The 19,984-nt window shown below is 40.8% G+C and overlaps 1 protein-coding gene across 4 annotated transcripts in view; it reads right to left on the reverse strand.

The window, feature by feature from the left end:
• NR5A2 (nuclear receptor subfamily 5 group A member 2) overlaps positions 1-19,984 on the reverse strand; it is a 98,003-nt gene that overhangs the window by 66,959 nt on the left and 11,060 nt on the right. For 3 of the 4 annotated variants that reach the window (XM_063344739.1, XM_063344742.1, XM_063344740.1), the window contains exons 3-5: positions 17,486-17,604; positions 16,059-16,200; positions 12,671-13,317 (exon numbers count right to left, since the gene is read on the reverse strand). In XM_063344739.1, the coding sequence (XP_063200809.1) occupies positions 12,671-13,317; positions 16,059-16,200; positions 17,486-17,604 (908 nt within the window). Of the gene's footprint in view, positions 1-12,670; positions 13,318-16,058; positions 16,201-17,485; positions 17,605-18,111; positions 19,010-19,984 lie in introns of those variants that run through there. The other variant, XM_063344741.1, reaches the window with a different exon arrangement.

Consider the following 19,984-nt stretch of genomic DNA (forward strand, 5'->3'; position numbering starts at 1 on the left):
AATGGAACAGTATTTCTGTTTTCAAGATGCAAGTTTTGATGGCAAGGGGATGTGTGTGGTGTTGTTTATTTTTAATAAAACCAGCGGCACTGCAAAATAGGACCAGATTGTCCCAGTCTTGCTCAATACACATTATTGTGTCCCTATATAAAATATCTCTGAAATCTAAAGCATATTCTAAAGGACAGAGCAGGCTGAGGTTTAGTATGGGTTTCAGGATCTAGTCCTAGTCTCAAAGAAGGAACTGATCTTTTCTAACTCATATTTATTGCACCAAGTTATTGTGATAACAACTTATAGAGAAAGGCTGTGTTAACTAGCTAAAACTATTACTGTAAAAAAAAAAAACCAAAACAATACTAAGCCATCTTTTAAAAACTGAGGGGAGTTTATTAGAATGATCAATGTCATTTTATCTCACAGTTATGCCAGTATTTGTTATTCAGCCTAGAGAAAAAGGTAAAGTTCTGCTTTGGCAGGGAGAGAGAAAAAATTAAGACACATTCTTGATAGAATGATAAAGCCCCGACTCCTGATCTGTAAATACACCAGCCACTGCTGGGATAAACTACTGAAAACTATCCTCTTTTACAGAGAATGAGGAAGAGAGAGAAACTCCACTGAAACTCCTATTAACACTAATTAGAGTTGCCAGCATGCAGGGGAATCAAAGTCAAAACATGTGGAGCTCCCACTGAAGTCAAGAGGAGAAGGATATGCCTTAAAGGAAAAGCATGCAAATTAAAAATATATGCTGTCCAACACTACCAAATGAGCTAGCCATGTAAACACTGACTTTGAGGTGTAACCCTTCCTACTGGGAACACTTTCCCTGAAAGTTCATTCCTAGTCAGGAGAGGGCATCGTCCTTGACCACGCTTGCAGAATCTTGTGAACGACAGGTCTAAAATAAAGTAAAGTAATTGCCATGTGTTTATTTCTACTCAGAGTTGTTATTGTTGCTGTTGTTAATATTCTTGTTGTTTATTCACTGTATTATAAACAAGGACCATTGTTTTCCAAGTCCTGCGTTAGAAAGACCTTTTTTTGATGCTACTTCTTACAGCGATTTTGGATTTCTCAGAGACTAGAAAGTCCAGGTAGAATCTTAGCAATATGGGCAATATTCAAAATACTGTTGGGAGATTCTAGGTCTCAGCCTCAAATGCTTTTGATGAGTGTAATATGTACTTATATATGTACCAACCCAAGCAGTACTCCAATAGTATTTTTTTGTGAGTAGCTTGCTTTCTCTCTTCTCTGCATATGTTCATAGGCAGAACATCAATGATTATGGACTGGTTACAGAAGAAGCTGAAACTATTTTATACTGTGGTGACCAGGGTATGAGCTACACATTAGTCTTGGCTTCCACTTGCACCACCACCTAATTTAGTCTCATGTTTCCCAGCAGCCTACTACATCCCTACTATCTCCCACAATTCTTGCTAATGTCAGGGTGTTTATGCCCTAAAACTACTGCATAGACAAATGGGAGTAGAACCAGAGACTTTGGGCAATTGTTGCCGGTTATTCTCCCTACAAGTTTTTGCTGTTACCTGAAGGAAAGTTAATAGTTTGGATTAACTGCTTTTGTGGTTTTAGTGTGATTTTTACTGAGCTCCAGGAGTAGCAAGATGGAAAGGTCCAACCCACCCACTCTGAACCTTTTTCTCAAAGATTTCCACCTTTTCCCAAAAGGGTGCACAAGGGATTGGTGCTGAAACAGACCGACTGTTGTTGAAGATCTCTTTTGTATAGGTTAGTGGAGCCCAGAGCCACAAATAACTGTAGTTACTGCCTCCTATATAGTGGCTGTGATACTAACACTATTCCCAAGAAAGAGAAAGGAAAAGAAGAGGAAATAAATAACAAAAAGGGCATTTAGAAATAACACATAGCAAATGAAACATAAAAACTTGACACAGGCAGCTTTACAGAAGAAAACAGGAAACTGGCAGATACTGTGAGTGAAACTAGAAATACGATATTCAAGATCTTAACTTGCACTTCTTACTTGGACAAAATTCTCATTGGCTTCAGTAAAGTCTTCTTCAGATAAGCAGTACAAGACTAGACCCATAAACACAACCTGACTTACACTGAACATTACTATATGCAAGCCTGACTTGTTCAGCTCTCTATTTAGGAGAGTAAGCAGTTGTAGGAATGTATTTATTCCCTTTTACAGGGAATTCTGGCCATGGCATGGAGAGGAGGATGGTTCCCAGCACACTGTTATTCTTTTCTCCCCATACCTTGAAGAGGGATGAAGTAGATTAGGGGATGACTAGACGGCCCTGTCTCTACCTCCCCTGAAGTGCTGGATTAGCCCTCAGACTAAATAAGCAGCTGGTGCGCAAGGGCTGCAGCAAGCTGCTTCTCGAGTGGTGAGGGATTATGACTCAGCACCAGCAGTCACTGTGTTTGCTCATTACTCAGGACGAATTGCGAGACTGCAGTAAGTATTCCCCAATAAATACCAAAAGGTATCCAGATGAAACAAACAGACGGTGCTGACTGTAACACCAGAATAAAGATACAATTCTTCGTCACATCCAGTGTCACTTAGTCAGGGTGATGTTTCCTGTATTCAGCAAACATGCCAGTAAAAGAATTTCCTTGGCATACAGACAACATGGAAATGTCCTTTCAAAAATCAGTTAATACCAACAGAACTCATGAGCTAGCTGGAACCATTTCCTATGCTATGGAAAGAACACTTGAATAAGGTTAACCAAGACATTTCACCCTCCCAACCTCCCCCCTCCCCATCTATTTCTGGATGTCTTCTTTTGTTCACCCCTTGCTAATTATAGTGGCCTTGCCTAGGTGATATTTATAGTCTTAAAAGAGTTGCCTGACTTGTAGAACACTTTATTCATGTATATTTCCTGTGTTTATTGTTGCCTTAACTAATTTTTTAAATTAAATTTACTTGATCCAAGATTTTATTTAGCAACAAATATCAAAGTAACTTTTCTTTCAACAAATGCAAGAGCTGTATTTAGATGTAAAAAGCATTTTTCTATTTCTGAAAACAGATTTTAGTTTCTTTCCCTCTCCAAGTGATGGGTATGACAGACAATTCCAGAATTAAAAAAAATGTAATTTCTTTTTTCACTGCAATAGGATTATTTCGTATCTTATTTTACTAGTTTATCATATCTTTATTTTGGTCTGTAATGGTTGCTTTAATGACTTGGGTGTTTCCACGACAGAGTGTTAAATATTTGTTTGCCCAGACTGCCCTGATGTTTACCTAACCACCTATAACTGAACTTCTACCAGTTACAGAAGTGGAAAAAAGACATTGAGGGTGTCCACATAAAATTACCGGCACCTTATTTTATCTCTTTCTTAGTTTTCCTTAATTCCTTCTTAAATCTGCCTTTTGATTTCTTCTGTGCTTGCTCTACAAACGTGCCTGCAGCGAGGCCAATAGAAACAACTTTCAGTCCCTATTTCAAAACACCAAATAAAGAACATTTTAGGGAAAAAATCTGGTGCTCGTCTTTCAACTCTACTGAAAGCAGTTGGATTTGGGGAAATGTTAAAGCAAAGCGTGAGACTAACGGGCAGTTCGCCTTTCAGCAGAAACGCTGTCTCCTTCCCTGGTAGCTGCTGTCTGCTCAGACATGCATGGGGTGAAGAAAGGGCACTGCAGCACTGCGGAGGACAAACCCAGGCAGCTTTGTCCCATTCAGGGTGCTGGTGCTGGCACTCTGGTGCCTGTATCCCCGTTTTACACCCAAGCAGTGTTGCCTAGCGGGAGCGGTGAAGGGCAGAGCAGCCCCTTGCAGCCCACTCCTAATGGTGACGTGGGGAAGGGGTTGGCCCCTTCCTGGGGCAGGGAGGGAAGCTAGAACCCCTCAGCCCCACTGCTGCCCAGGTCATGCATGTCTCAAGGCCAGGGTTGGGTGCTGACCCTGATGTGCTGCCACGCAGCAGGGTTTGAGTGCTGTGCGGCTGCAGAGACACGGGCAGCAGAGTGGCTGGCTAGGGAATGGCATCCAGCCCCATGGGGCACCACAGGCTGCCAGTCTGTACTCCTTTTACACAGCACCTTGGGACAGGGAGAAGGAACACGTGAGAGAGGCAGAGCCACAGCCCTTGAGTTAGCTGCTTTTTTTAGGGTTTGCTCCCAGAGTTAATTGCTGATGGCCCATGCTGGGCACAGCTGCTTTTCCTCACATGAGACCTGAGGCACCTACAGACCCCACCTGGCCCCAGCCCACGGCGCCATTTAAGCTCCAGCCAAGGCCTCGGCCCTCCCCAGTTTGCCTCACAGGTAAAGCTCCCTCAGTAGCTCTGCATGCCCTTCCCTCGTCCCTTCAATTCAGACCTTGTCCTCGAGGTTCCTGAGGCCTCATGTGAGGGTGGCGGGATGAGGGAATCCTGCTGGCAGCCCTGGGGCCTGCCCTGGTTTGGGGACAGGGGCTGCAGGCCTGTGCCCCTAGGCCTGGCTGAGGTGGTGGGGGCTGCAGCACCTGTCGGTTTCTCTGGCACGTGGAGAGCAAATGATTCAAATCAATGTGGTAAGAAAGTGTGCTGTGATTTAGCAACCTTAATTAAAGGCCTAAAGGCTGTCCTAAAGATAGTGGTTACATTTCAGCTTGCTTTTGACTGCTCTTTCCAGCCATGTGTGGGGAAAAATGGGAGGGATTAAATAGCTACTTTATATGTCACTTTACTAGGAGATCTGTACTGCACTCATTTAATAGACTACTAGCCTTTGGACATTGCCACTTCCTTCATGTCGGCTGTAATGGAGTTCAGACCAAATGTTTATCATTCGTTTGGCTATTTCTTGAACTTCACTCAGGTTTAAACTAATTTTTGAAATAGGATTTCCTCTTGTACTAAAACTCAACCTTTCTTGAGGTTGCTATTTTTGCATCTTGGCTTATAGAAGGTGGGGGAATAAGAAACTGAATTTTATTTCCGGGACATGAAATTATGCTTTGCTTCCTTTTATAAGTAGTCTTGTAACTTGAGGCTCTGAAGTAGAGCAAACCATGATAGCTTTGACGCATGACAAAAAAAAATAAATAAATCTATGGCTAAGTTTTTGGATAGCATAAAATTCCATGCTTCCTTGGCAAGAGGTGGATTATTTTAGTTTAGAAGTCTGAAAATCTACTTGTTAATGCATATAGGCCAAAGTTTGGAAACAGAGAGATACCAGATAGATGTTTAAGTGCAGTCTGCCTCTTGGTTTTACTGTCCCTATTTGAAATTCCATTTTATAACAATTTTAAAATTGCAAATGGAAAAGACAAGTCCTTTAGTATGTTCCTGTGCCTATACAGCTCTATAGTGCTTCCAACCTGTTCTGAGTGATCTTACAATTTACAGCAGAATTCGAAAGCTCTCAGTTTTAGGCCTATTCTCCAATAATGAGTCTGATGACTGAATGTTGTGCAAACCATATTGTTGGTGCTACTACAGGTAGAAACAGTTCCTCACTCTCCAAGGTCTTTGTTTTGTTCAGACTTTGTGCTTCTACATGGCTGCCATATGGCTGTATTTGTTGCTTCATCAAGCTATGAATATTCAGATTTCTTAATCGTTCTTCATCGATCACACTTTCCTCTGATTTTCTTGTCATTTGTCAGCATTTTTCAGCCTATTGCTGAGTGGATTATGTGAGCTATTGACTCCACAGTGCTGTACGTGCGAAGATGATCATCCCTTGATTTGGAGCAGCCTACCTCTACATATGAAAGTATAGAAGAACATCCATTTATATTATAGGGCTTCAGTATTGCTGATAGGAAGTCTCTAAGTGACTTCAGTATGACTAGGATTTCATCCTTGCTGTAGGTGATCCTAAAGGCTACAGGTTAACAGAATAACATCCTTAAATCTGAATAGCCTTGATAAATGTATAGCAGCAAACTTTCACTGCAACTGGGAACCATCCCATACAACAGAAGTATCATACAGGTATTGTACGCAAGTGCTGGATCTGAATGATACAGGTATTGTAGAAAAACTCTGGATCTGAATGAAACAAGTTCTCTTCCCATAGTAAGATTTACTGCCTGGTTGTAAGAAATTTCATAATTTGCAGGGGGTAAAAATGGCACTTTTTTGTGGCAGAAACTTGCAAAATATTGTTTTTTGCAAGTGAAGATCTGTCATTCTACCAATAAAACTGTGACTTTCTTAAGCAAACCCAGGAAATACATCTATGATTTTCCAAGGGACTGGAATTGTTTAACTTTTAATGTGCAAAGTGCTCACCATCATTTGGCAAAAGGGTCAAATCCTCATAGCAGAAAATCACAGTTACAATACTGTTCTGGAAACAAAATAGATTATGATAACATAGCTGAGCATTCACTGTTCAGTTTCTTAGCCAGTACAGGAGTCATGCAGTCATTATTAGAATTCACTTTAATATCACTTAGGACTAGCCACAGCATGCAAGAACTAAAGAGCACTATTTTTTCATATTGCCCTACAGCAATATTATATATGTCTGGTAACACACCCAAGTAATCTTTCTGCTGTCATTGCTGACAATTGTCAAACTTCAATTGGGAACTTAGACTTTGAAGGGAAAAATTAAACTGTAACATTAAGCTTCTGTTTTGTGTAACAAATGCCTCCAACTCACAGATGAGAATGTAGCTCTCAGCAAGGCTGCAGTGTCTGCCTCAGGCCATCTGGCAGGAGTGGATGTAGCTATGTAATTCCACATGTCCACTCTACAACCTGTTATATCTCTGCTTGTCACTAGCATTAGGATGGGCTGGACAGCTTTTGGAATTGTTACTTGGTCAAATTTTCTCTTGTAATAAGTAACAAAACATTGTTATTGCATCATGGCTATTTATGGGAAACTGTGTAAGTTTGCTACAATAAACTGCTGACTGCAGATCCATTCAGGTGTAGAAGTGGCAGCCTTTCAAAAAAACATTGACAAGGGGCATGGTTCTTAGTCCCAGCATGATGCTTAACATTGGGTATTAGATGGAAAAATGACTAAATCCAGAGTGACTGAACTCGGTCTCCTGCTATCAGAGGTAATAACATCAGATAGCAGAGCGAAACTTAAGTATTCAGCTCCAACATGAATGGGCATAGGAGGACGTCATCTTTCTTCTTACCCGTAGAAAAAGCGCCAAAGGCTTAGCACTGAACAAACTGTTTAGAAAGGCTGCAAAATGACATGCCTGCATGCTGAAATACAGCGTTTAGTCACATCCTCTGTTCAGAGGAGAGACAGAAGAAAATAATGAAGTTAACTTCTAAGAGTATTCCCCTAAAAATTTCAGACAGGTGGCAAGTATAATCGCATGCTTCATTAAGCCCTGGCTTCTCTGCTGAGGCTTCTGTTTATAGCAATTATTTGTGAAACTATTTTAATGATTCTAAAGCAAATAATTATTTGGCTGTGTAAGAGAAACACTTTTCCCTTTCCCCAACATTTTTTAAATGTTTGAGAAATATTTTTTTTCAGATCCAGGTACACATAAGCCAGACTAAAAATCAACAGCTACACATGACAACTTCTTAACTAATTTGATTACTAATATTAAGCGGAGTCCTGGATCTCAGTTTCTGTCAGCTTCCCTGATTGATAAAACACTTCAGAAGTTTTATTTCATCAGATATGTTAGTTACATTTTCTGTCCTGATAAACGCATACTACAAAGTCCAAAAGCACTTCAAGTTATCAAATTGCCTTTGATAACGTAAGTCTAAATAATATATCAACCTTTCATGAGCCCAAAGAAGAACTTTTAAGGTATTCCACTGCTGATGTTTTTTCCCCAAAAAACCCAAAACCCCACAACAAAAAAACCATCAAAAATCCTATTTTTTTTTCTGTTCTGTGTTAATTCAATTTAATAATGGTTTTCCTGTACTGTAATTCCTTATTTTCTATGCATTTCTTGATATTTAATTACTTTAAGACTGAAATTTGAAATTAAAGCTGCTATATTGAGCACTATGTTTCTATATCTATCTAAATCCATTTTACAGGAAAAATTAAGAGACTCCAGAAGTTCTGCTAATCCTATTCACACTAAGTTTGCACTTCTTTAAGAAATAATTTGAAACTCTGCTAATATAGTTGCGCTTATGAGGAATATGTAATATAAAACCAGTCCCCTGTTTGCTTATTAGCTGCCAAAACATCTGTGTTAGCAAGTACAGTAAAAGTTCTATAGATAGGGTCCTTTTGAGATATGTGCTTAAACCATTGGTTATTTGAAGGCCACATTTGAAGCTAATGTGAGCATGGACAAATTTATACTTATAGCAAGAAATCTGTCCCAGAACTGATACTGTCTGACATCAATGAATGGCCTAAATTTGCAAACTCAGTGAATAGTTCTAGGATGAGCTGCTTTAACATGAAGTACACCGACTCTTCCTGCAATCATTCACTAAATGGGTTTGTGCTCACATAGAACTTTGACCTATGACATCCTCGCTAAAATAGCCAAATAAATCAAGGTAATACTTTTTGTGAGTCACAAGTCCTTCAGTGCTTTTTTTGTAACTATCAACATTTAGTTAATTTTCTGATCCTCAGCCAGGAGAAAGTATCCTGAGGACTGTTCTGCAGTGTAGGTCTTGTTTTCTTCCTGCCTCAAGCAGAGGCTTCTTTCTTTTATGGGTTCAGGAGTACTTAGCTTTGGAAGTAGTTGTTGAATTTTCCCTGATGCAGGCTGATGGGGAAAGACCAGTCCAGTGGAACTGTCTGCATCCTTTCTTGGGGCCAGGTAACCTTTGGACTCTAGAAACTCTTGCAATATTTTCTTTTTAGCTTTGTACAAAGACCTTTCACCTGACTAAGACAGCTGGCTACAAATCTAGCATCCCCAGGGCATTCCTGAGTTTTCTTAGGTGAGGATAGGATGGATATATCTTACTTTTATATTTACTGAGCTTTCAACAACTCCAAAAAAGCAAACAAAGGCCTTCATTACTATTAGTATCATCATGAGTCTACTAGGAGGTTATCTGCGTATTCTTATTTCATCTGTATATAAAAAACTATACAGAAACATTTCTCATTGTGAATAAGCAAATAATATGTGACGTCAAAACCACAGAACTTATGATGTAATTACTAATTACAAAGTATTCTGACTTCACAAAACAGATAGGTATGTTTGAGATTTTAGCAGGTGTTAAATTCAAAGTGGATTGCCACTGGCTGCTTTGGATCTTACTTTGACATTATTACTAATCCTAACCAGTTTGCTTCATTAATATTTCCATTGATTTCTGACATCCAACATGAAGATGAGAGGATCTGCTCCTTAGTAAATATGAGCATTGGCCTTAAATTACATACTTAAATTCCTACACAAGTAAAATTCTGTAAAATGCAGTGCATGCTGTAGGTAGTTCTGCCCAGTCAATATTTTTACCTTTTACATGCTTACATGTATAAAACATTCCAAAAGAGGTGTTGACAATTCAGAGTGACAGATGAGAAGATTATGATAAGCATAAGCTGATAAATGCTTCATGAAGTAATGTTTTAAAACATGTTTGTTATCACTTGAGCTCTCTTAAAAAAAAATTAAATTTTCAGCCAAATGGAAAGAGAAAGGGTCAACTTTAAAAATGTAGTTCACTGGTGGGTTTTTGTTATTATATCTAGGTTAAATGTGGCCTAAACCACTGATGGGCTGGGACAGCATTTTTTTATTATGTCCTCCTCCTTTTCAGTCCCTCCTGAACTCCGTTAGCAACAAATCTCTAGGAGTAACAGAAAGGAAAATGTTTGCCCTTTTGTATGAATTGAAGAGACAAACATGTAAGACTAAATTTAGAATGAAGTGAAAGGATGCAGTAAAGAATTGCAAACATGCTGTTTGGTAACTCACAAATTGAGCAAGGCATCACTTATCATGGCAAAATCATGATGAATTTAATACAAATCACATTTGTACTTTTTTACTATTTAATTAGTTGAGTAATTTAAAATTTTAGTCACAGAAATCTGCTAATGCACCTGTCTTATCTGAAAGACATCTCAAGATTTAGATAAGTTTAGACAAGTAGGAATAATAGGAAAATATCTTCTCAAGCAAATACATACTTCTCAGCTGTGTATAGGTAGGGAACACAGTTAGCTGTTCTGAAAATCTAGTTGCATCTTTATTACAATTGCTTTTTCCCCTCCTTCTGAATTTAAAATCTCTCTGTCATATTCTTAGGTGTCTGTTTTCCCCTCACCTACAGGTGTTTATGTTCTGTGCAGCAATCTGAAAGAGCTGCTTTTGCTACCTTGGTCAGAAGGAGCTGAAACCATGGATGGATAGAAGAGAGCTGTGTTCAGGAAAGGTTTGGAAACCTTTTGTTTAATTCTGACCCTCTCCTCTCAGCTGTAAAAAGAGATGGTGTTACCTGGTGCAGTTAACAAAGTAGAGTCTGATCTAAGCGTGTTTTGGGCATCTCACTTTTTTGAAGTTGAGAAGCTTTAAGTTCTTGGCATTTTCTGTAATCTGATCCCTAAATATTGGATGAGGATGGATTTCTAAGTGTGTTGTTATTGTTCTGGAATGCTGTGCAGTTTAGTTGATTTTATCCAATTAAAAAAAAAAAAAAAAGATGTGGATATGCCAGAAGGTATGAAACTGACTGCGTTTCTAAGATGTAAAGAGTACAAATACTAAGATGAAACCAATGCCTTCTAAAAATGTGAGAGTCTATATATATTTCTAGAATATATGTATTTCCAGAAGTATGTATGTACATGGTAGTGTATATATACATCCAGAGACAGGGAAGTTGGTCAGCATTTTCATGAAACAAATTTCTGCATCTTTTGTGTCCGTACTAGTAAATATATGTTGGTTGAAGAATATCATCCAAGCTGAGGTTGGAGGTGAAGACAATCCCTGAAACTATTCCCATTGTGTTGAATGCTTATAAAATCTGCCTATAGATTAAGCTATGGAACCATAAAAAGTAAATGTTAAATGTTGCTTGAATATCTTTTCATATTCTCACTTTAATCATAAATGGAATTTTAAGGCAGATCATAACTTAAAAATTCTTACACTGAAGAGTATCTTGTTCTGCAAGTCTCAGTGATTTTTAACGTGGTTACTCTAGACTAAAGTGCTCACAAGTATACGGGTAGAAAGATCTGGTTCCTGATGTTTAGAACATAGTCTACTGGAAATGTAACGTTTGCTATTTTCATTTTTAAATTATTTAAAATGGGTAGCATGGCTTACAGCTTACTGTAAAATCGCAAACAACCTAGATAGCAAAGATGTGACAGTCTTTGTCTCTAATCCATTTTCTTCCTCCCCTCTGCGTAAACTTCCTCCCTTCTTTCTCTTTATATAGACTGAGTTTTTAATGGTTCCTGCAACCATTCTCATGAAAAATTGGAGAGAAGCTGGAGTTGTATGGGCAACATATACAGCTTGCTTTTCGTGTAATCTGGCTTTATTTCATGTGTCCGCATCATTATGGTTATGACAGAAATATTGTTGTGGCAAGCGTCCTGACTGCAGCTTTTTAATGGGATCTCCCTTCTGTGTTCTTGATCATATAGATTCAATTCTCAGTGAACTTCTACAGTAATTGTTGTATTTGGATATTGTATTATTTTCCCTCAGCTTGACAGTAGTCAGCAAGAAATTATGAGTGGTCACAAAAAAACAGATTTCAGCAGCAAATAGTTGTGGCAAAAACATCCCTGTGTAGCAGACAGAGATTCAGTAACTAGCAATACAATAGAGAAATTCAGAATTATTTGAGTTCATCATCTTGAGGATTTTTTTGAGACGGAAAACCTTTTATTTCTTCCAGAGCTAATTTCTGTATCAAGAGAGTGGTTAAAAACTGTAGCTTATCTCTATTGTCTGATCCCAAATTTCTAGCTTAAAATTTCAGACCTGACCACAACAGACCTCAAAATTGCCTTAACAAAAAGTCTGAGAAACACAAATGGGGGAATTTCTGGCCACCAGAGCACTGTGCGTGAGCATTTTTTGGGTGCTCCAACAAAATTAAGAGACTAAAGGTCATTGTAGCCAGCCTAGATTAAAGGAATCCCGCATATATCAGTGGTGATGAGAACCAAAAGGAGTCCTTAAGGTATCTTCTTCCTCCTGGCTTTCTGTTCTGTGTGTACCCTGCTTAGGATTCAGCCTTCATGGTTAACTACACACACGAGAATGCACAAAACCAGTATTGTACTAAGAAAGTGAATATTCCAAATATGAGCTTATGTAAGGACATATTGGACAAAAATGGCATTACCCCATATGTTAAATGAGGTAATGAAATAATTACATAAATGAATGCAAAATGATGTAACAGCTGTGCTTACAACTCTGAATACAAGCCAGACAGTGAGCAATACTGACAAAGAAGGAGTAAAACTCATGTGAGGCCCTATGGAGGTTAGTAACAGTTGTGATAAATAGTAAAGTACAAAAGAGCTGAACTGAAACTTGAATCTCTTTGCTACAGCTAATTACAGGCTCAGGTGGAGACAACTACAAGTTTCTCCTTGTAATACTCTGCCTACTTCAAGCTACATACATTAAGAATGAGATGTCTGGGAGAAAAAAAAAAGAGATAAACCATACTTTCTTGATTGAAGTACAACATTGTAACAAATGGTATTTTTTTCTTGACTGAATGATAATTATAATGTAAGATTGTTACCTACCTTAAGTTCTCTAAAAAAGATGCTACTCCTAGCCCACTCAACAATGGAGAAGAGGGTTTGGTCAGCCATTTTACACATAAGCCCAAATGTGTTGAGCTTCTCGTGTTTGCTTCTGTTGGCTTGCTCTTGCTGCAGATATGCCATGATCTTAGCTTGGACTTGTGGCTCATCTGGCTCACATTTCAGGAGTTCCAATATCAGATGCGGAATACTTGCTGGTGAGCTTGTTTGATAACTATCCATGTATGAGTAGCCCATTATTGACTCTGGTGAACTAGTGTAAGGGTCAGGGTACTCGGACTTGATAGCACGGCTTGGAAAATGGCCATAGGTTTGGTAACCTTGCAAACTGCCATGGGGTGGCATTGTCATACTAATCGGAGAGGTTACAAAGGGACTTCTGTCATAGTCTGTAGGAGGCAAGGCAGTATGGTTCAGAGGTAGGCCTTTGGAGGCAGAATGGATGTTCTGGATTGCAGAGGATATTGTCAGGTCAGTTGGCATTGCTTGGATCACCTGAGTCATGGCTTCCAGTTTAAGTCCATTTGCTCGGATAAGAGCTTTCTTCTGCTGCTTCAATGCCCTGTCTCTCTTGTACATTGGTCCAAACTTGTTTCGACCGCCACGCATTCGGTCAGCTCGCACAGCTGTTGAGGGAGAGGAGGAGGTAAATCATAATTAAAACTTGGAATCAACAGTCTTTAATGAAACTTACATTAGGACATAGAAAAATGTAAAAGTATAACTCCTTTTTTTTCATATTTAAAGTAGCACTTCTATTCCTAAAGAAAAAGATTTATTTTGACTTAACAAATGTCACTTTTTTTTCTGGTAATTTAAATATCACATGCATATATTACTAACATAGAAGGACTTCTCTTTACATTGATTAGGACACAGGGACAAACACAATGGTTGGCTACAGGAATTTCACACCTGCTATGGGATCATGTGGAGATCTCAATGTATGTTTGGTTTTATGTCAAGCTACTATGTCATTAAGAAACAAGGGCTGATGTCCAGAATTTGTCTGAGACGTATCCAGCGGACCACATTGTCTCATTATAATCATTCCATTACTGCCTTCCACCGCAGCAAAACATCTGAAATGTAAATTGCGAAATGTTCAGTAGTCATAAAGGGGAATACGTTTTTCTTGGCAAAAAGGAAATATTTCCTTTTGATGATTCTGTTCAGATTGGTGTAAAACATTAAGAGATTTCTAGTTAGCTGAACAGCTCTACAGAAATGTTTAGCTGCAGTTGGAATGTACAGAGAGAAAGCTGTCAGCTTGCTGCCTTCCACATAGAAGGTGGAAGTGAAACAGAAACTATTGACACTGTTCTGGCTTGTAATATCTCTGGAATTAGAAATAATTAAAACAAATCCACCTCAACAGCTGCCCTGGGAGTCATACTGGTGGTCTCTGTCACAGCAGTGTCTGTCACCATGGTATATATGTAATGGACTAGCGAGGAGCTCTCACCAAGCCCACCTTGCCCAATGGCAATTAGATTGAAAGAGGAACCTTTGACAGCCTGGTGACATGTTGAGACTGCTGAGACTGCTGGAGGTTAAGTTCTTGAGCTTTTTATCTTAGGGATTAGTAGAACATTAAAAATTTATTATGAATGCTAGATACGCATAATACTGTACATTATCATAAGGACTTTAACGTTTAATGATTTTTTTGGTCCATGGCAATTTATGAACTAGACTTTAAGGCTATATATATCGCTATCAGGGAAATACACATATAAATGTCACAAGTATTTACAATTATGGAAGCACGTGTTCTTCCGATTTTCTAAACAAAGGAAAAGAAGTTGTATGGATGTGTGGATAAGGAACCTAAAGTACATTTTCTAGAGTATCTTTAAAACTACAGGCACTTTGCTTAAATTTGCAGTAAAAATCCTGCTGCTGCTATTGCCGTTGAATGTTGATTTTGAGCAAAATGCAGGAAATTAAAGTAATTAAATCACCATGCTGCTAAATGTAATTAACTTTAAATCTGTGTACATAGTACCCTCCCAGGTATTCTACAATTAAAAATTATCAGCCAAATTGGATTAGCAAATGCTTTTGTATAACTCCTATAGAAATTAAGATGAACTGCATGTAATCGCAGGAGAAGACAAAATTTGGTCCTGTACCATTGTCAACAATTGAGAGGAGTTAAAGGTAGGAGTAGATAAATGTATTTTATCCTTTTTCCTAATGTCAGCAATGAGAAAAGGATTCCAAACGTCCTGTTGTTGTACTATTTGAATTTGGAAGAACATGCAGTGATTCAGGATGTTTAGTGCAGTGTGTCTGTGCTAGCTCTGTCTTGTGGGCAAACAGAATAGTATTGAATCCACCAAACTGCAGGAGGCTGATTTTTCTGTTTATCTTCAGTTATATCAGTAGCTTTCCTGTGCCAGACTCAGGTGACTGGGTCTTAGCCTTTATGGTTCCCTTAAAGGTTTATGGTTGCCCTCCTTGGCCTGATTTTTCCCGGTTAACTGTCTAGGATGAATGCCATTTCAGTACAATTGTAAGAATAAGGAATTTAGGAGCTTGTCCTCGGTCAAGCAGAAATGTCATTTGCTGTGAAATCTGAATTTTAATATTTTATGTATCAAAGTTAGAATGAACTTTGTATGATTCTCAAATTCAAGTTGATGATAATTTTGCATTCAGTTGTCTCAAAGGGTACTGTACACTTTTCATTGTTCTCTGTACATGAGAAAGTGAAATGAAGTCAAAAAGTATACTTCAAAATCCCTTATTCTCTTTCATTTGTAATAGCATCTCAGGTGTAGGATCACAAAATATAGGACACAATTTTAGAAATTATTTGATTCCTTAATCCCAAAGGCAAGTCAGTGTGAGGAAAAAAACCCCTTATTTTATCTGTTTCTCTATTTTCTGCCTTATTGTCAGAAGAATATATTTAAAAAAAAAACAACCCTAGATAAAATATAAATAAAAGCAGATCACTCTGCATAGCAACGGCGCTTTTTTTTTTCCTAATCTGGGCACTTCTTACATATTTTATGTTTAATCTAAATTAGGTCTTTTAAAAAGCTGCAAAACTATTTTATCTAGATCCATTCTTTCACAAACTCTAAAATACTGAAATATCAACTTTTATACATATATGAAAAAATGGATTATGGTTTTGACTAGTTGTTAGTGATTTACCATTTACTCATTAGATTTTTTTTTTATAAAGCAACAATTTCATTGAGCACACAAATCACCTTTTACTGTAATTTCAAAACTATGATAAATATGTAGCATTTTAAAAAATAAAATAGCATGTAATAACACATGTAATGCTATAATTTTCAAAATTAATCTATAGTATAGTTGACAGTATCAGCAAGACTATACTTCTTACCTTCCAATTTCATTCCAACACTTAGACATTTTTGAAATCGACAGTAAGGGCATCGTTTTCTCTGTGTTTTGTCAATCTGGCAATTCTGATTTTCTATACATGTGTACCTTTTGTTATTCTGGACTGTTCGCTTAAAGAATCCCTGTATGACAGATACAAAAGTTAGCCTAGTTTTCTTGAATAGCGAATTTCAGCATTTTATTTTATGGAAATCACTGTAATATATTTTTCAGACACCACTCATGCACTTATGAAGTTACGTAGTTTATTTTAAATTACAGTGAGATGTACCCAGGAGAAAACCACCAGACTCCAGAAAAGGTTTTCTTGTGTTAGTGCTGTTTTATAGATTTATGTCAAAGCTTGGTAAGACTGGCTGTAGTCTCCTGTGCCCCAGTATTAGTGAAGCTGACTAATTCCTTTTGTATTCTTTAATCATTGCAAAATTATTAAACTTTTCCTTTTAAAGTACTTTTACATGAAATAAGTAGGGACACTATTGCAAAGATAACAGAAATACAGAGTACCTCTGGCTACTGTACATCCCAGAGGTGCATGCTAGAGGCATAATAAGTGCTTGTTCATTTCTCATTGATTATTTTTTAATGAAAATATAATGTGCTAAGTTAATTTTCCCATGCAACTAAATATTTTAAATTGCATTGTTCTGCCAAAGGAGTTTCATTTACAGTGCATTACTTAGACAACAATAAAGAACTTAAAAAAAAATTTACATGACAAATTTTACATGTAATAAATTCCTAAGTATTTAAACCCTTTAGTATAATACAACCATGCGGATACATTCATCTTCCAATATGATAAGTTGCATTTATAAATATTTTATTCCCCAAATTAATGAATGATCTAAAACAAGTAATACATTAGTTACTTGACTTTTTGTGTCAGGCGAGCTCTGAAAGTTATAGTTTGTATGAAAAAAGTGCATGGTCATTATAGTCACAGAAATTTAGGCTGTAATATTGAAGGATGAAAAAGTCTTAAGAAAGCTGCATTAGATTTTGTAAAGCTGATCTGTATTGAGGATACTTTTCCTACTTTATCCTCGAGGAACAGAATACTCTGAATGTATATAAATCAACTAAAATCGATATTTAGGACATTTAGGAATGAAAGTTGTTCTAGAACTACATCACTTCACAACAGCAAAATACTTAAAAGCAACGACAAAAGTACAATGCAAAACAGTCCAGGTTGTTTCCATTTGTGCAGATGAGATCTCTCCAAGAGACTTCAAAATCCTAAAGCTTTCTGATGGTTAATTTCTTATGTGAAAGTAACAAGAAACATATCAGAATTAAGCTAAATTATTACACATCTGTTTTCTTTAATTATCATTTTTTCTGCTTATATTTGAAACTTTTTTTTGGTGTACTTGTGTTTGTATGAAGTAATTAGAACAGAACCTTGCAGCTTTCACAGGTGAGAAGTCCATAATGGTACCCAGACACTTTATCTCCACAGACTGGACACAGTTCCTCAAGGTCTTCATCATAAGAGTAATTCACCATTTTAAACTGAGACACTGGGGAAAGGAGAAATAGCACATTCAATTAGAATTTACATTAATGACTCAAATTTTCTGCAATTGTTCTCATCTAGAGAGAAAGCTCACTTAAACACACCACTGCAAATTAAAGGGAAAAAAAGTTTTCTTTTTAAAAACACAGCTTGCATTGAGACATGCAACTTTTCATCAACAGCAAATCTGCATGATACTTAGCAAGTGGAACAAAAACCATCAGCTGCTCAGTTTTATCTTCTAGATATTTATATTTACAGAGTGCCCTTAACCTAGTCCTTAGGTTTTGGAATCACAAATCAAATGAATTCATTTAAATCCAAAAATGATCAGGGACAAGCTTTAAAAAATCAGAACGAAAAGATTAAGTGTCACTTGTGTATTTAAAGTAACTCAGTTCGTTTCCTTTAAAGTTTTCTTTCAACTTCATCCCGCAAATATTTACTTAGCCTAAACTTGTATCCTACAGACCCAGCACTTTTTGCGTCGCGTTAAATGCAAGTTACTTACTTGCAAAACCAGCTTAAAACAACGTCCTCCGCGCCCCTCGAACTCGTTGTCTCAGGGTGGCCGCCGCCCCTCCGAGCCAGCTCGCTTCCCCCGCCTGCCCCGGCCGGTGGGGCGAGCGCTGCATGCCCGAGTCCCCGCCTTTCGCAGACAGCGGTCCCCGCAGCGACCGGGGAGACGCTTTAAGTCCCCGTCGGCGCGGCTCCCCGCGGGTCGGCTGAGGGACAGCAGGCCGGGACCCTCGTCCTCGGGGGATGCGGTTGGGGTCTGCCCAGCCGGCGCCCTCCGGTACCGGCGGGAAACCTGCGCGCCGGGGCCACTTGAAGTTTCTGCCGCTCGGGGAACAGGCGGGGAGGAGCCGGCCGTCAGGAGAGGACGAGGTGGGGGTAAAAGAAGCTGAATGAAGTCGCAGTGCGCGGTCACTCGAGCCGGGCTCCCCCCACAAAGAGCCCAGTCAGCCGCTCTGGTTATTCCCAAAAAGAAACCTCGCCGCTCACCGCGGGGCCGGTTTCCTTCCCCTTCCCTGCTGCTAAACCTCCGATCTGCTCGGCAAGCGCGGCGGCAGCGGAGGGCTCCTGAGCGAGGCGAGAGGCGCAGGGCATCGCAGCGGCACCTCTTTGCCGGTAACCCCGCGGCTGCCACAGTTCGAGGACACGGGGACGGTCAGAGTCCGCCCAAAGCCCCCGGACCGGGTGTCCGGCTTGGGGCGCGGGACCTGAGCGCACCTCGGGCAGGGCAAGGGGGCTGCGCCCGGCGCTCGGGGGAGCTTGCCAGGGAGCGCGGGGGGCATTAACCCGCCAGCCCACGGCCGGGAAAACGTTTCCAAAGCGACCCCGGCACGGCCGGGAATCGCCGCCTGCCAGCGGCGTGGGGCGGACGCGGGGCGGCCGCGGGCGGAGGAGGAGGAGGGCCCGGCCCTCCCCTCTGCTCCCGCGGCCGCGGCTCCAGGGCCCGGCGCTGGCACGAAGTTCCCCCTCCTCGCAGGAAAAACCAAGTGGGAAAGCAGGGGTTTTCCGAGAGCTGTGACCTGGCACGGAGCCTCCTCCGCGGGCGAGGAAAGGGGCGGGCGGGCCGCCCCCAGCACCTCCGAGGCCCCCGGCCCACCCCGCCCCCGGTCCCCAGCAGGCTCCCGACAGGAGACGGGAATAATTTCGAAAGAGCAGACGGGACGGGAGAGGCGCGCAGGGCTGGGCGGGGCGGGCAGTGCCCGCGTACCGGGCTGCCGACTCCGACGCAGGGAGCCGATCCCCCCGCGGCGGCCCTCGGACGGGGTCTCCGCCGCCTGCCTCCGCGCAGCGCTCGGGCCCCGTGCAGGGTACCGGCAACGGCACCGTCCCGTCCCACAGAGGCACTTCCAGAGCCGTGGCAGCTCGGGCATCCTGCTGCCTTCCCGGGTACCCCGCAAGGGCGCAAATCCGCCGCGGCGTCGGGGCTCTCTGCTGCGAAGTTTCGCACCACCACCGCTGCCACCTGCGCTGTGCCTGCGGGCGCCGCACCCGCGGGACAGAGCCCTCGGGGCCCCGTTTCGGGACGGTGTGTGGCACACAGGGTGCTCGGCAGGACTTCCCCGCGTAACTCCCCCTGCCCTAAACTTCGAGTCAGCTTTGCGCGGACCGGGGACGAGACCGGGATCCCCCGGATCTGCAGCGGGGACGGTGTCCCCGAGCAGTGACCGGCGGGGCGTCTGCACCCGGGGGAAGACTCCCGCCGGCCAGTTGCCTGACGGTTTCCCGGCCGCGGTTGCACTTCCTGGCCGGGGTCTTGCCGTCCCCTCGGCGCTGGTGGCCCGGTCCCCGGTGCCCGCCCGACCCACGCTAGAAGTTGGCCCGCGAAGGCAAAGGCGCGACGAGGCGCGGAGCGGGCGGCGGAGGGGGAT

This window comes from Chroicocephalus ridibundus, chromosome 8 (genome assembly GCF_963924245.1).
Source record: "Chroicocephalus ridibundus chromosome 8, bChrRid1.1, whole genome shotgun sequence".
NCBI classification, from domain to species: Eukaryota; Metazoa; Chordata; class Aves; order Charadriiformes; family Laridae; genus Chroicocephalus; species Chroicocephalus ridibundus.